Source organism: Hyaena hyaena, unplaced genomic scaffold, assembly GCF_003009895.1.
Source record: "Hyaena hyaena isolate Hyena2069 unplaced genomic scaffold, ASM300989v1 scaffold_303, whole genome shotgun sequence".
NCBI classification, from domain to species: Eukaryota; Metazoa; Chordata; class Mammalia; order Carnivora; family Hyaenidae; genus Hyaena; species Hyaena hyaena.
The window spans coordinates 1,684,129-1,702,026 of record NW_024080934.1 but is presented as its reverse complement, the minus strand read 5'-3'; the positions used below and the strand labels follow the sequence as shown (position 1 = coordinate 1,702,026).

The following is a 17,898-nucleotide window of genomic DNA, read 5'->3' as shown; positions in this document are numbered from 1 at the left end:
TTTGAGCCAAGAATGACACAATCTAATTTTTACCTTAACAGCATCACTCTGGCTGCTTACTTAAGAACATATTATGAGGAAGACCTGTTGGGAGGCTATTGCAGTAATGCAACTGAGATGATAGTGGATAGATCAGGATGGTAGCTACAAATCTGTATATATAATGGAGTTCTAGATATATTTTAAACGTAAGAAGAGCCAAAAAGGTCTGCTCACAGAGTAGAGTGTGGAACAGAAAGTATCCAGGCTGACTACAAACTTTTTGGCTTAGCACTGACAGAAGAGAGTTGCCTTTTATTGAGTTGGGGGAGATTATAGAAGGATCAAGTCAGGCTGAAGGCTAGGTCAGAAATTTAGCACGAGACATATTAAGTTTGAAATGCCTACCAGACACTTCTATGTAAGTGCCAAATAGACAGGTGGATATACAAGTCTGGAGATGTTTAAATACTGTCAACATAGAGACATTCATGTATTTAAACCCGTAAGTTTGGATGAAATCATCAAGGGAATAAGTGTACGCACTTGACAAGAGGTCTAACAACTAAGCTCTGGGCACTCACTGTTAACACTGGGAAGGTAAGAAGCCAGCAAAAGAGGCAGAGAAGGAATGGACAGTGAGACTGGAGAGAAACCTGCAGAGTATGGTGTCCTGGAAGCCAAGTAAAGAAAGTGTTTCAAGGAGAAGGGAGGGCTCAACTAGATCAATGCTGCTAGATCAAGTTGACTGGAAGAAAGAAAAAAAAAGGCTGATTATTCTCATATAAGGTCAAGTAAAAACCACACTTGTTTGAGTGAAAACAAACATGACCCAAACCCACAACGAGGAACAACTAATCTTTACCTTGGTCATTCCTGGCAAATCCACAAGTGTCAGGTTGACAACATTGGGTGAAAAAATCTTAAGATGAATTGGTTCAGGGCTTACTCCCTAAAAATAAGTTTTAAAATATCATATTAAAATCACATTAAAACTTCAATGAAATATAAAAATGCAAAGTACACCTCATTTCAAGTACATAGATTCTAGAAGATGCTTTTAAACACAAATTAAACTAGATCCCTAAAACATTTCAACAATCAAAACCTGATGAAACCCATGGGAAGTAAGGCAGGCAACCAGCCATATAACAGGTCATAATCTTATCCAATCCTATAACATTAATATATAAAACTTACTTCCTCTGTATTATTTCACATTCATTTCTCTTGATTCTAAACAGATACAATTTCTTAATAATGTTTAATAGATTTCGTGCTGAACAAAAGAACACTGTATCACTATCCAAATTTATGAGGTTCTTGAGTAGAGAGTGAGGCATGGGTAACAAGTTATCCAAATCAACTTGGTTCCTAATCTTTGAATATCAGGTAGCAAAAGCCTATATTCTAAGAGACTTCTCGGAAAATTTATCCACATCTTCAGATCCCTGATTCAAGTAGTAGAATCTGGATAGCGAGAGATACCTTTATTTTCCCTCCCCTAGTCTGAGATGATTAAACACACTGCCTTCTCTTCAACACTGGCCCTCTAACAAGGTTTAGAGCTGAGCCAGGTACATGCAAAAAGGCACACAGAAAAGACATTTGTCTTTACACATGCCCTTCTTTATCCTTTAAAGTGTCCTCTCATCTACATACCTTTTATCTTCCTTCATACACACCCACTGAAAATTTTAATTTCCCAGAAAGCTTTTCTGGAACATCCTTTACTCTGAGTTGTTTTAGATTACTCCAAACTGCTTTTCTATTTCAAACACATCAGTGTTCCCAAGTCATGTGCTGATATTCAGCAGACCATCCCAGCTTGTGTACTTCTCAGGCATTCCCTTATCATGTCCAATACAAAACTTTGCTCAAATGCCTTCTCAACTCCAATCTCATAAATATTTTAAATCCCTCCGGGCTTTATGTTAAGCATATAAAATCATTTAGATATTAATACATATGAAATTACTTACATAAGATCAAAGTATCATTTACTTCATTACAAACATGATTTAGGAAAGAAGAGTTTTTTCACAGATTTGGGGGTAGGGGACTTCTCATCTTTTGGACACTGTGGGTAAGAAAACCTGCTAGGTAAGTATATCACAACCCCACCATAAATCAAATGTCTTGTTGGTATACAGACTCAATCTTTCATGACATTCAGTTTAGTTTAACTAAAACTTTCCTATCTGAAACACTAGTCACATCCACTATAAATTCTAGCCCTACGTAAAATTACCACCAATTCCTAAGTTCAGTCAATCCATGGGGATGCAGGAGAGAATTCAGCCTGGTATTATGATTAATAACATCCCCAAAGTTAAAATTATCCCTGATATAATTACAGGACAGAGAACAAGCTAATCTAGTTTCCTGCTACTTTTTCCACCTCTTCTATACAACATAATCATTAGAAATGCAGGGAAGTATGGCAGCAGGAGCAACTCAAAGGTTACCAGCCCAGAGTCAATAATGAACAAAGCTTAGTCAGAGAGGTAAATATCTTGACTAGACCGTAAAGAACTGACGTGGCTCCGAAAGTTCCTGTGTGTCAGGGCAGCCTCTCCAGCGTAACATCTGACAGAGCAGAGGGCTCAGGGAGCCCTTGCTGAGTATTAGTACTGGGCCAGAGCCTACCAGCGGGATTTTATGGCCTCTGGATAATGCAAGAATGGAGATTTTAAGAAAAAAAAGGGGGGGGGGTGAAGGGAACAGAGAGAAAGGTAGTAAGAATAAAGAAAGGAGAGAAAACAAAAGCATTTATGAGCAGTGATAGTGCTTGGTGTCAATATTAATGGCATCTTAGACATTTAAATTTATCTTAAATTCCCACAATGTTAGAAAACAGGAAAATCAAGCTATTAACATTAGTTTTCATTTTCATTGAAGAAAACCTCTCTCTTTGCTTTCCTAAGTGAATCCAGCCTTACTCAGGTAAGAGAGCTCTTCAAAATCTCCTAAGTTACATAAAGCTTCTTGAATTAGAACACAATCAATCTATCAGAAAAAAAATAAGTTATTTTAGCAGTATTATATGGAAAATTATATGAGATATATAAATCACAAGATCCACAATAAACCTCTAAATGAAATATTTGATGGTATATGAAAGCTCTAAGAAACAAAAGGGATTTTAAGTAAGGTTTTTATATATTTCTCAATATACTCCATTAGTTTCAAAGACCAGGACTATAAATTTACAATGCCCATCACACATTATACAGAGAATACTCTCAAGATATATTTACTGATGTTTATATACATTCTAACTTTAAAAAGATGCCTACCTTATTATTTCCTGAAATCCTTTCTGTTTCATTTTCAATTTCTTGTCGAATTTCATCAAAATCCGTGTAAAGCTAAAAATTATTGAAGCAAAAAGCACAACAATGGTAATAAGATCAATAGTTCTTAAGTGAAGGATGGATAAATTTCAAGGATGTCTATGGATCTGCTTCAGAGAATTAGAAAATTCTAATATATACATGTGCTTTCTGAGCCAAGGAGTCTTAGTTTATATGAGCTTTTCAAAGCTGCCTGATCCCACAACAGTTAATTTCCAAATTAAAATAAGATTCAACTTAAAGTGTCTTCCAAATAAACTGCTATGGTTAGAAATGTTACTGATCAGATTTATTTTACAAGGAGCAGTTGCTTCAAGATAACATACCACACTGCCAATGATAAGAAACTAAATTATCAACTACTTGTACAAAAAAATTTTCAACATGTTATTTCTTCGTAATATTCTTGTGTGATTGATTACCTTATTTTTGGTGTGAAGAAATTTACCCCATTCTTCTGCTTCAACCCCTGGAAAAAGAAAAACTCCATTTATTGGAAACTATAGGAAGTACCTATTTATCTTAGGAATTAAAAAAGGCAACACAGTATTATTTGTTCCTATTTTCCACTGACAAGCAGTATTTTAAGATCTGCTAAATTGTACTTTTATATTTTAAAAACTGTTTTTCAGAAAATGACTTTTGAAAGTTACTCACAGGTCTTCCTTTTGAAATCTGGAGTCTACAAATAAAATTGTTCACTTCTCCTCATATTTTGTACGTAATTATAGTAAAAGTATATGCTTTGATTTTAAGTGTCTTCCACATAAAAGCAGCTTATACAATGAAAGTAACTCAAGCAAATGGCTGAAAGAAGAAAAACTAAGAATCCTAATGAGTTATGCAAAAAGCACATGTAATAGATTTACACATATAACTCAAGGTAAAATTCTGCAATATGTGAATGAAACATTTTGTGGGTTGTTTTTTTGTTTTTTTTTTAATTTGGTTTCCTACTGGGTACCTATAAAGTCACAATTTTTTGTTCCTTGAAAGAGGTCTCTCAGTAGTGCAAAATTATCCTGTAATTTATATGTACTTTCAAGGTGATTTTACCCCCAGGGTCAAGACTGTGTTTTCCCTTGGAAGTGAAGGTTGGAAAGAAATGAAATGAGTGTGTATTGGGGAGGGAGACAGACCCTAGCATATGTACTGTATGGAGTTGCTACTCTCCATTAGTTTCCAGTAATAGGTCTGTTCTTCCTGCACTTCCTGAAAAAAAGGAAAATATATTCACTGTGGGCACTGTTTCAAATGGTCTAAATCTTGGTAAGCAAGTTTTATTGTTTTTCTCAGAGAAACTAGAAATGTTTAATTGTAGGAAAGGAACCTAACTGCCTCCCCAAAGCACAGTTATCTGTTTTTGCCAAATTCAGAGTTTTAGGTATCTTAATGACTGAGTTCATGAATAATGCGTATCAGTCACTTGAAATCAAAATAAAAATGACTAAAAGATAGTCAAATAAATACTGAAGAAAAAGTGATCCAATTCTTCGGTGGAAACAGATAAATAAAACTGGATCCTTTTTGCCAATAAAATGCTCACCTACTTGAAGCTTAGTACTTTCTTCCAAGTATTATTGGAGGACTGGAGTAATCTAGGTGAACAGAACTCACAGAGGCAGGTACTACATAGCAAAGGGGCGGGTTTAATTTACCTTACTTAAAAAGAGGTCTGGTTTAACAAGCATGTTTTTAAAAATAAAAATAAAATAAATTACATTCACCACCAAAAAAAGCCTGCATTCTGATGCAATGCCAAAGGGTAACAAGAACCACCTACAATCAATGTGGATAGGCAAATAAAAATGGAAGAAAAATAATGCACACAGCCTGTAAGAGTACGTAAGCACACATGCAGGCATACTAGAAAAAGAAGGGCCAAAAACAATGGATAAAGGAAACCTTTAGAAAGGTGTCTTGAGTTTTTCCATGTAGCAGGGTCTGCAGTTAAAGAGAAACAGCACACAATGATAAGTTTAATGCTTAACCCTAATATTTTAAACCTTTTTTAAAAATCAAATCTGCAGAAACCTGAACACATTTCAGATGCACGGAGCATTCAATTATTCAAAATTTCCAACTATACTTCTCATTACACTTAATAATAATTAAAGGGCTGTATATGTCTAAGTGATATAAATGAAGCACACTGTGTGCCATAATTTACTGGTATTTTCCAGTACGGCTAATCGAGGTACCTCTGGTTTCTAGTTCTAACACAACCGGACTAAAACTAATTCACTCTCCAAAAATCTGCCATAAATATTTGATATGTAGGTAAAGATAAACTGCCTGGTACTAAAAAATCTACTAAGTATCCCAAACACATTTTTCAAAGCTTCAAAAGTAAACATATACAAATATTTTGGGGCACCTGGATGGCTCTGTTGGTTAAGTGTCCGACTTCGGCTCAGGTCATGATCTCACGGTTCGTGGGTTCGAGCCCCACATCAGGCTCTGTGCTGGCAGCTAGCTCAGAGCCTGGAACCTGCTTCAGATTCTGTATCTCCCTCTCTCTCGGACCCTCCCCTGCTCACTCTGTCTGTCTGTCTCTCTCTCTCAGAAATAAATTTAAAAAAAAACATTAAAAATTTTTTTAAGTAAAAAAAAGTAAACACATACAACAAATATTTACCCTATTCATGAAAACTGAGCTTTATAAGGGATTATTTTCTTTAAAATATATACTGATTTTAAAAAGAACACCATGAAAACAATTCTGGTCTTTAATCAACATGCTACTTTTGGATTTTGTCTAAAAGGAAATCTGAAGAAAGATTTATTTTTTAAAAATATATGAAAGATAAACATGAAATTCAAAGTTCAAACTAAATCACCATCCTACTCTAAAACAGTATGAATATGTTTTTAATAAGATTTTAAAAGAAAATTCTTTCACACTGACAAAAGGGGGAGCAAGCTGAGAAATATATAAATTTTTTGACACCTCAATTATCCTACTTGGGTGGCAGAATGATTCCACATTACATAACATTTCCTGATAATTACGCATATTAAACATTAAGAAATTTTATTTTAATTAGTTTTGATGGACCTATATATAAAATGGATTATTCTGGGGTGCCAGGGTGGCTCAGCCAGTTAAGTGTCTCACTTTCAGGTCATGATCTCGTGGTTCACGGGTAGGAGCCCCACATCGGGCTCTGTGCTGACAGCTTGGAGCCTGGAGCCTGCTTCGGATTCTGTCTTTGTCTCTTTCTCTGTCTCTCTCTGCCCCTCCCCAGCTCATGCTATGTCTCTTTCTCTCAGAAATGCATAAATGTTAAAAAATTTTTTAAAAATAATAATAAAATGGATTATTCTGAATTCATGTCATCCTAAAATACATTTCTCTAAATTAACCTATTCTTGCTAACTTGGGCCATTCTTACATAACAAAGGCCTCTGAGTATATAAATCCCTATACAAAACGGTTAGAAACTGATTTGTTTTTCCTCACTTTCTCCTCTCTAGTTGTCAGACTATCAGGTAGTTCAAACTCTTCTGGCTAACTGTTTATCTGTTCCATTGTTTCCAACTTTCTCTGGGTTACAATGATTCATGGCAAGGTAGATTGGTTATCCTGAGGATAAAGAAGCTCTGATGAGAAACTAAGGAACTATGCTAGTTATTAATAGGACACATGAAATTTAATACTCAAAATTTATGAAATCTATTTTATGTTCTGGATAGTGGAGTTGTCATTTTAAGTGAGGTTTATGTCTTAGGTAACACAAAATATTTTGTGTTTTTTTACATAAAATATAAACACTAAGCTTGGAAAAAAAATGTATATAGGTTAAGATGTACAGATCTGCTGACCAACCACCAAGATGAAAGACATCAACAAAACATGGTGAACATATGAGCAGAGATACTAAGGAACTGACACTTCTATGGCTGAAATGTACACCCTTTTCTACAAACACTACTCACATCTGCAAATAGTTTCTAAGAGACAGGATATCTATCATCTGCCCTTTTCATGACTGAAGAAAATAAAAAGTTAAAAGAAAGAGACCTAATTAATACCATACAGTTTCTTAAGGTCTTAGTGTAAGGTATCTGGTAGACTGGATGATGGAAGAAAGAAATATTAAGTATTCTATATATTTGAAGCTGAACCATAGGTTAGTCCAAATTTACTGAATTCAAGTCTTAGAATTTCAATACTAAAGAAATACTACAGGGGCGCCTGGGTGGCTTAGTCGGTTAAGCGTCCGACTTTCGCTTAGGTCATGATCTCGTGGTTCATGGGTTCGAGCCCCGTGTCGGGCTCTGTGCTGACTGCCAGCTCGGAGCCTGGAGCCTATTCCAGAGTCTGGGTCTCCCTCTCTCTCTGACCCTCCCCTGCTCACGCTGTCTCTCTCTCTCCTAGAAATAAATAAAAAAATATTAAAAAAAAAAAAGAAATACTACAGAAATTCAAAATGATGAATAATATACCAAGAAGCTACCTAATACACTTAAGAGGCTCCTACATGTCCTCTAGCAGTCTATCCAAAAATACTACTTGTTAACATCTACAACTTCATTAACCTGCTTCAGTGATTAACTTTCTACAGTCATTACAGATGCTCATGATAGATTTTTTTTACTCCTAAAAAAAAAAAAAAAAAAAATCAAGCTATCACCACCAATACTCCACCATTTTTTCCAATAATGGAGAAAATAAAAGATACAAATTAAAGTAACTTCAATTTCATCAATACTATCATCCCTTCTTAGATCAGAATCTAAGTAGAATGAAACCTCACTGAAAACAGATCTCTGCAGGAGAGTAAAAATCACAGTACTCTGCTGCCAATCTAATAATGAGAGCTATTTTACAGACTTTTATTAATAAGACAGAAAGTCTGAGCCAAACACTGAACTAAAAAGGAAGATAAAATATATTATTTTCATCAAACATTCCAACCTCACTAATATAAATAAACATAAAGAGGACACGTACTTAATAAGCAATATCCACTGACAGACACAGCATTTCTCAAAATATTTTCAGTTTAACCAAAGAACTGCTATAAAGGACAGTACATGTTTTTCTTATCTTAATATTCTATTTACTATTGAAGGAGTGGGTGGATCTTAAAAATCAGAACAGTATGTGCGATGTAAGTAAGCTGTAGCAAGAGAAGGATAGTAAAAAAAAGTAAAAATAAAAAACCAAAACTCTTTCTAAACATAATATTCATCTTAGCCTGATGGGCAAGATTCAAAATTAGCAAGTATATGGTGAGACCAGAAGAGGAAAGGAGAGATAACACCACTATAATAAAAAGTAAAGTCATTTTAACTGTATTTAAAAATCTTTAAACTAGAATCTATATTATTTAAATTTCTAAATCAAAGTAAAAAAGTAAAAACTTTTTTTAAACATTAGGGGAAAAAAGCTTAAAACACTCCAAAAGACATAAAAATTTTTCTTTAAAATAACTGATTTCTATTTACTGAGTATCTCACTAAATCCTCCATAAACATTAATGACAGTTTACCAGTAAACTATATTACCAAAAAGTACTATTCCAAACAAGTCTACTCGTGGTCCTCAAAACTCTTTTTTTTTTTTTTTTTTTTACATGAGAAATGATGCATTCCACTTCTCTGCACAGGAATTCTGCTTCTGTCATAACCACTAATTTCTGGTCTAATCAATTCATGTGTTTTTACATTTCAAGAAGAAATGAAGAATTTTTAAATAATTCTTATTCCGATTCTAAAATTTACCATTTTCTTCTCCTGTTGTTTTTCGCTTATCTTCGGGTGAGACATGGACGAGCTGCAGAATGAGAGGTCTCCGCGTGACAATACCAGTGCCCCTGGGAAGCAGGTCCCTCCCCACGAGGCTTTCTAGCACTGAGCTCTTTCCACTGCTCTGAAAACAGCACACACAAGAATAAAATGAGTTTCTCCACAGACTTTTTAATAACTTAATAAGACTATTGACAAAGCACCATAATACCAAGAAATTAAAGGAAAAATTACTGCAAAGACTTTTAAAATGAAAGTTTAGTTATATTTTCTATTATATGATCTTTATTTCTTTAAAATAAAAAACTCCAAAAAGAGAGATTAAAGTCCTACTCTTCCCCCTCCCCCCAAATAAAGTCCCACTCTCCTATAATTTCCCAACCAGGTTTTCAAAACCTATAATACTGGTATATAACATTATGCCTATGAGAATATATTACTTTAAATGGGGATAGTACTACATGTATTTTTCTCTAACTTTTATTTTTGATGTAGTAATCATGGATAATATTCCATATCAATATACTAACTTCTGCGTTTAATAGAGAAATAATATTCTACTGTGTATAAAGCCAAACATTGACTTGAACATTTAAATGGTTTTGCTACTATTAACAATGCTACAGTGCACATATAACCTTTCTCACTTATCCCATTACTTCACTGGATTTAGTTCATTAAATGAAATTGCTGTGATTAAAGAGCACAGAGATTTGAAGCATTCACAGATACTGTCAGACTGCACACGAGATGGCAGAAACCAAGCTACACAGCCCATTCAATCTGCTGCATCGCCATTAGCATTGGGCATTATCATTTTTTTGTATCTTTGCTACTTTGATGAACACTGACAGCTCATTTAAATTTATATGCCTTTATTATTGAAGTCAAGGATCATTTTGTTTAAAGGCTTTCTGTATTTTTCAATGTTTGTTCAATTGTTCATTTTACATTTCTTATTAGTTTATACAGCTTCTTTCTCCATATAAGTACTTCATTTTTTGTTCTGAATATTTCCCAACTTTTTATTTTGAAAATTTCAAAGGCACAAGAGTTTTGAGAATATTAACAGTGAATGCTCATATCTTAACAAAGATGCACCAAATATTAACATTGGACACATGTACTTTATGTCTCTTTCTACACACACACACCCCTTTTTTTTTTCTGTCCTGAGAGTTAGTTACATACATCATGACACTTTATCCCTAAAAAATATAGCGTATTCGTCTCTAAGGGCATGCACAAAGGCATTCTTCTATAGAACCATATTCAATGATCACCTTCAGGAAATTTAACACAGATACAAGACTAATAGATAATCAAATAATATATAAAACCCTAATTTCTACTTATACATCTTAAATGTTTATAAATTTGTCTTAACTTTATAATTAGTATTTTCTGTATAGAATGTTTTTCCTGTACTATACTTTTTCTTAGTCAACTAGTACAACTTTTACTTTCATATTTTCCACAAAGGCAAAAATCCTAAACTCATCTATTGTATTCAGAAAGAATCTATACAGAGAGCAGATGGCCCACTCAGGTTAATTTAAGGAGGGTTTATTTACATGTAAACTGTTTACAAAGCTGTGGATAGGCTTAGGGAAATCTCAGGGATGGTGCAATAACCCAGACTACTAACAACTAAGAAGTTCTTATCACCTACGGGCCCTGAAGAAAAGACTACAACTTTGAGAAGAGGGAGAGCCAGCCCAAGGTACCTACATACAGAGAATGAGACACAGGATTAAATATCCAAACTTTAATTTCCTCTTTTCTCTAATTCTTGCCAGGGTTCCCCATTTCCAAATCCAATCAGATGCCAGAGGACATAGGGTCCCATTCATGTTGTCCAGAAAGTCCCCTATGATAGAGAATAGGAATGTTGACTGGAACAAATTGAAGATTATATGTCACATCAGGTATTGCTAGGCTTTAGTGTCTTCGTTTATTCCTCTCATTAAGAAAAAAGGGGTGACTTCTATCATTTCTTTTCTGTATTGTGAAACAATGTAAGCAACATGGGAATTTCCTGTTCTTCATGCATTTGATAAAAACTGTCCATAAAAAAAAATCTAACTCCTTGAACTGTCAAATTTACAACCATAACTGCTTATAATATTCTTAGAAACTATTCATTTTTATTTCTAACATTTTGCCTTTATGTTTCTTCTGACCAGATTTTCCAGTTCACTATTAAACTGATTTTACTGGTCAAATCCGTACTTTATTGACTTCATTCTGTATTTTTCTAATACTGTTAATTTCTACTTCTTCCCTTTTTTCCCCTCCCTGAAAAAGGGGGGTTATTTATCTATTGTTCTTAAAAAACTTCTAGAGAGAGTTAAACATTTAGCTTATTTCTCTATCTGGGCTACCAACACTTGCCCTGCCCATCCTACACACATACACACATTTCTCAAACTGAGTTGTCTCTATCTTCTTTCTCTTAAACTGAGAATCATGGTTCTCAAGGACACAGTTCATGACAGAATTAGAGTAACACACAATTACTCATTTGCTTTTCACATTACACACAGAGTTTCCGAAGATTACCAGTACTACCACCACCAATATAATAACTGAAAACAGCGTTTTAAATATTTTGCGTATGATCCCTCCATTCTCTTTCCCAACTCTTTGCAGACCATACTGCATTTCCCAACTCTTCCCCACTCCCCCTTTAACTTTCAATTGGCTCTGCAAGTATATGCATACTGCTAACATCAGGCCTTATATTAATGCTTCTCTGGTCTTTTTGATTCTCTGAAGCTTGTTCTCTAGTAGATTCCTCAGGAAGGGCTCATGGAAAACAGTATTCTTCAAGTTCAAATACATTTGTTTGTAGCTTTTACACCTGAAAATCAGTTTGGCTGTATATACAATCTTGGGCTCATATAGTCTTCAATATCTTAAATATGAAATTCCACAATAAATTGTGTCTTCTCTCATGGTTAGTGTTGTAAAGTAAACCAATAATCTGATTTTCCTTTCCTTATAAGAGACTTTTTGAGTTCTGCCTGCATGTCTGAGGACTTATTTTTCTTTTACTTTTTTATTTTTTAAAAAAAATTTGTTTTTATTTTTGAGAGAGAGAGAGAGAGAAAAGAGAGGACTTGTGGGGGAGGAGCAGAGAGAAAGGGAAACACAGAATCTGAAGCAGGCTCCAGGCTCTGAGCTGTCTGCACAGAGCCTGACACAAGGCTTGAATTCAAGGACTGTGACATCATGACCTGAGCCAAAGTCAGATGCTCAATCAACTAAGTCACCCATGTGCCCCTTATTTTTCCTTTAAAATCCATTAATTTTATTAAATTATGTGATGTCTCGGTGTTGGTCTTTCTGTGTCAATATTCTCAGGTATATATGCTGTGCTTTTTCAAAACAGAATTACAAATCTGTTTTTAATACAGTTAAATTTTTAGTATCTGTTTTGTTCCCATACTTTTTTTTTCTTCTTTGGAGGATTCCGATCAAACACACGTTGGACCTTCTTTGCTTGTCTTCAGTATTTCAATTTCTGTCAAATTCTTTTTTTTTTTTTTAATGTTTATTTTTAGAGACAGAGACAGAGCGCGAGCAGAGGAGGAACAGGAGGAGGTAGAATCCAAAGCAGGCTCCAGGCTCTGAGCTGACAACACAAAGCCCGATGCGGGGCTCCAACCAACAAACCAGGAAGCCATGACCTGAGTCGAAGTCAGACACTTAACCAACTGACCCACCCAGGAGCCCCCCAATTTTTTTTTAATATTTACAAAGAGTGAGCATGTGAGCAAGTGGGGGAGGGGCAGAGAGAGAGAGAGAGAGAGACAGAGAAAGAATCCCAGCAGGCTTCACGCTGTCAGTGCAGAGCCAGATGCCCAGGGCTCAATCTTATGAACTGTGTGTGAGATCATGACCTGAACCAAAATCAAGAGTCAGGTGCCCCTCTGTCAAATTCTTTTTACACCTCTTCCTTACCCTTTTTTATCTTTAATGTTTTCTCCTTTTCAACATCTTTCTCTCTTAAGTTACTAGCTGTTATGTTTGTTCTTGTATTCCTTCTAAGCTGTGTTCATTTCTAAAATAAATTTTCTTTCATTTCTAATACTTTACTAAGTTCTACCACCTAGTTTTTATTTTTTCCTATGCATACTTGTTTTTTAATGCCTTGTCTTGTCTTGCCTTTTGTCTTAATATCTAGCTGTTTTCATCTGTTTGGCGAACATGTCTTTCTGGTATACTTTCTTCTCTGCGGGGCTGTTACTGAGTCTCGTTTTTCTTTAAAACAAACAAACAAACAAACGAGATCTGTAGGAGATTTGACAACAATCATTTTCTAATGTTAGAAAAAAACTTGACCTAGAATAAGGATTCTAACTTTATACTCTAAAACTCCCTTTTGTCTCCATATAGTGTTCAGTAATAATAGTTCTTTGTTTCTGATAACTTGTCTCCTCTCCACCACTTTTATCTGGATCTTCTCTTTCTTTTGTCTGGAATGTTCAGGGGTGGTCAGCTATAATCTGAGTTCCTTCTCACTGTGAGAACTGGTCCTAGAAAGGACCTTTGTTTGCTTAGTTTTCAGTCCCCTTAAGACTGTATCACAGGCCTCTCTCATTCACTTATTATCTGTGTGTGCAAAACCCTGCCCGGTTTTTTAATTCAGTCATGGAAAGAAATAAAGTACTGACACATGCTACAATATAGATAAACCTCAAAAACATTATGCTGAGTGAAAGAAGTCAGTCACAAAAGACCATATGAAATGTCCAGAATAGATAAGAAAGGAGATCAAGTGGATGCCAAGCACTAGGGGCAGAGGGAAACTGCTAATGAATACAAGGTCTCTTTTTAGGATGATGAAATACCTATAACTAAATTATGGTGATGGCTGCAAAACTCTATAGATGTGCTAAAAACTAGTGATTATACATTTCAAGTGGGTAAACTTGATGGCATAAAAGCAACACCTCAATAAAACTGTGGAAAAACAAAATGAAGAAAAATTTAAGATGAATTACAAATTTTAAAAATCCTAACTTTACAAATTAGAGAACATTAAAGTATACTTTCCTGACTTTGAGATAGAAAAGAACTCCTTAGTACATAAAATGTACAGAGAAAAAAAATTGATAGTCCAACAGTAGTAAAATTAAAATTTATTTTATTCATACAAAAAAATTACAGGGAAATATTTGTGATCCCTCAACTCTAAAAGAACTAGTAAGCAAAATGTATAAATAACTTCTACAAATCACTGAGAAAGAGATGAATAATCTATTAAAAAATAATGTGCAGAGATAGGAACAGAAACTCACAAAAACAGAACCACAAAGGTACATACAAAATTTTAAATGATCATATTCATTACTAATCAGGGAGAGACAATAAAAACCACAATTAGATACCATAAATTTAAAAGATGACAATAAGTAAACGCACATGATACCATAAATTTAAAAGGTGACAATAATTATGGGTCCTGTCCAAGACAGCACCTTAAGAAGATGCTGAACTTTCCCCCTCAACAGACACACCATACCTACACTTAACTATATGGCAATTCCTCCAAAGAACTGGGGACTGACTGAATAGCTTCTAAACAACAAAACAGAGAGAACACATAGACAATGGCGAGAGACAGAGAAACCAGACACTGTATTGAAGGGAGCCTCAACCCCAACTCTGTGAACTGAAGCGGGGAGGGATAGTACGAAGGTACAGGAGCAGACCCATTTGCCCTGGGGCACAGGAGAAAGCTGCGGTTTAAGCAATCAATTAGTATATAAAAGCTCCAGCCACACAACTCCACCAAATGGTGGGGGAGCTGCTGGAACTCTCTCCAGACAGGAAGCGGAGGAGCCGGCAGGTGCCAGAGTTTACGTCCACCCTCCGATTTGATAGTGCAAAAGGGAACAGGGCTCCAGGTGCTATCGCCAACCTACCATCGCAGGGAACACTGGGTCTCGAGCCCACACAAGCCATCACCATCCCATCAAGGCAGCACCAGTGTGTCACACAGCAAGGAACCCTTGCTGGACACTCACTACAACTCCAGTTGTCATGTCAAGGTGACACAGACACAAAGCACTGCAAAACACTACAAGCCCACACCGCTTTGGTTTCCAAGAGTTGCTAGGGCACCCCTGGAGAGAGCACTACGGGACACCATGGACCACATAAGCCTTGGCTCCAAGTGCACTGAGTACCCCCAGACATACCAGCTTGCCCCACTTTAGCTTTGGCAATCTTGCCAGGGCACCTTCCGTGCAGAGAACCCAGGACCCAGCCCACATCCACTTCAGCGTTAGTGGCCCCGCCAGAGCGCCCTGTGCAGAGACATCTGGGACACTCCAGCTTGCACTCACCTCATCTTCAGCTGTCCTGCAGGGCACCCTCTGAGTGGAAAGCCCCAGGACCACCCTATGGCATGCCCACTTCAACGGCAGCCCCAGCACAGAGTGCCCCAGAAGCCCAACCCACTCCAGATACAGCTCCAGCCAGCCAAAGTCACCTGGCACACACAGTGTGTTCAGGGGACAATCGTACCCAAGACCACTCCTTCAAGTTTAGGAAAAGCAGCTGTCACACCTAAACCATAGAAACCAAGTCAAGCAAAATGAGAGACCAAAGAATATGCTCTGAGTGAAAGAAAAAATCAAAACCTCAGAAAAACTAAGTGAAACCGAGATAAGCAACATGCCTAATGAAGAGTTTAAAGTAATGATCATAAAGATGTTCACCAGACTACAGAGAAGAGTGGAAGAGCAACCTTCAACAAAGAGATAGTAAATACAAAAAAGATACAATCAAATCTGAAAAAACACACAGTAACTAAGATGGAAAATATACCAGAAAAAAAATCAACAACACATTAGAGTAGATACAGAAGACCAGATCAGTGATCTGAAAAACAGGGTCATGAAAAACACCCAAGCTAGAAAGAAAAAAGAATTTTAAAAAATGACAACAGGCTAAGGGATCTCTTGGGCAACATCAAGCAAATAAACGTTCACGTTATGGGGGTCCCAAAAGGAGAAGAAAGAAAGAAAAGGGCAGAAAATGATGTGAAGAAATACTAAGTGAAAACCTCCCTAGCCTAAGGAAGGAAACACATCCAGGTTCAGGAAGCCCAAAGAGTTCCAAACAAGATGAACTCAAGGAGGCCACACCAGGACAAAATAATAATTTAAATAGCAGAAGTTAAAGAGATTTTTATTTATTTTTTATTTAAAAAAATTTTTAAATGTTTTATTTATTTGAGAGAGAGAGAGAGAGGGGGGCAGTGTGAGCAGGAGAGGGTCAGAGAGAGAGGGAGACACAGAATCCGAAGCAGCCTCCAGGCTCTGAGCTGGCTGTCAGCACAGAGCCCAATGCGGGGCTCAAACCCACGAACCGAGAGATCATAAACTGAGCCTAAATCAGATGCTTAACCGACTGAGCCACTCAGGCGCCCCAAAGAGACTTTTAAAAACAGCAGGAGAGAAGGAAAAAAGTTATGTAGAAGGGAAATCTCATAAGGCTATCAGCAGATTTTTCAGCAGAAACTTCGCAGGCCAGAAGGGAATGGCATGATATATTCAAAGAGGTAAAAGGAAAAACAAAACAAAACAAAACACAACCAAAAATACTCAACCCGTCAAGCTTCAATTCAAAATTGAAGGAGAGAAAAAGAGTTTCTCAGACGAACATTAAAGAAGTTCATCACCACTAAACCAGCCTTATAAAAAGTGATAAAGTGACTTCTGTAAATGGGGGTTGAGGAAGAAGGACATTATTAGAAATAAGAAAATTATGAATAAAAAGATGTAAAATATGACAATGTAAAGCATGGAGGAGGAAATAAAAAAGCTTTACTTTTTAAGAATGAGTTCAAACTGGGGCACCAAGATAGCTTAGCCAGTTAAGTGTCTGACTTCAGCTCAAGTCATGATCTCACAGTTGGTGAGTTGGAGCCAAGCATCGGGCTCACTGCTGTCAATGCAGAGCCTGCTTCAGATCTTCTGTCCTCCTCTCTCTCTCTGCCCTCTCCTCCCTTCTCAAAAATAATTAAACATTAAGAAAAAAAAGAAAGAAGGCATTCAAACTTATTTAGAAAATTTTTTTATAGTTTATTTATTTTTGATACAGAGAGAGACACAGCATGAGCAAGGGAGGGGCAGCGAGAGAGGGAGACACAGAATCCGAAGCAGGCTCCAGGCTCTGAACTGTCAGCACACAGCCTGACACGGGGCTCAAACCCACTAACCACAAGATCACGACCTGAGCTGAAGCCAGACACTCAACCGACTGAGCCGCCCAGGCACCCCTGCATTCGAACTTAAATGACCATCAACTTAACACAGACTGATATATACTTAGTATCCTATATGTGAATCTTAAAGTAACTACCAACCCCAAACTTGGAACAGATACACAAAAAATAAACAGAAAGAGGGGGTGGGAGAGAGGGGAAAGTGGGTGATGAGTATTGAGGAGGGTACTTGTTGGGATGAGCACAGGTATTGTATGGAAGCCAATCTGACAATAAATTATATTAAAAAATAAACATTAAAAAATTTTAAATAAAGAAAGAAAATCAAGCATACCACTGTAGAAAGTCATCAATAACAAGGAAAGAGAGCAAATGAAAAGTAACAAAGATGAACTACAAAAATGACCAGAAAACAATGAACAAAATGGCAGTAAGTGTACACCTACGAATAATTATTTTAAATGTAAATAGACTAAATGCTCTGATCAAAAGACATAGGGTGATGAAATGGATATTTAAACAAAAAAAAGACTCATTTATACACTGCCTACAAGAGAGTTCAGACAT

At 36.2% G+C, this 17,898-nt stretch overlaps 1 protein-coding gene across 6 annotated transcripts in view; it reads right to left on the bottom strand.

The window, feature by feature from the left end:
• Window positions 1-17,898, bottom strand: part of DNM1L (dynamin 1 like) — a 51,768-nt gene that overhangs the window by 20,672 nt on the left and 13,198 nt on the right. For 3 of the 6 annotated variants that reach the window (XM_039247690.1, XM_039247691.1, XM_039247688.1), the window contains exons 2-6: window positions 9,066-9,213; window positions 5,241-5,279; window positions 3,758-3,804; window positions 3,279-3,350; window positions 845-931 (exon numbers count right to left, since the gene is read on the bottom strand). In XM_039247690.1, the coding sequence (XP_039103621.1) occupies window positions 845-931; window positions 3,279-3,350; window positions 3,758-3,804; window positions 5,241-5,279; window positions 9,066-9,213 (393 nt within the window). The remainder of the gene's footprint in view (window positions 1-844; window positions 932-3,278; window positions 3,351-3,757; window positions 3,805-5,240; window positions 5,280-9,065; window positions 9,214-17,898) is intronic. The other 3 variants (XM_039247686.1, XM_039247687.1, XM_039247689.1) reach the window with 1 other exon arrangement.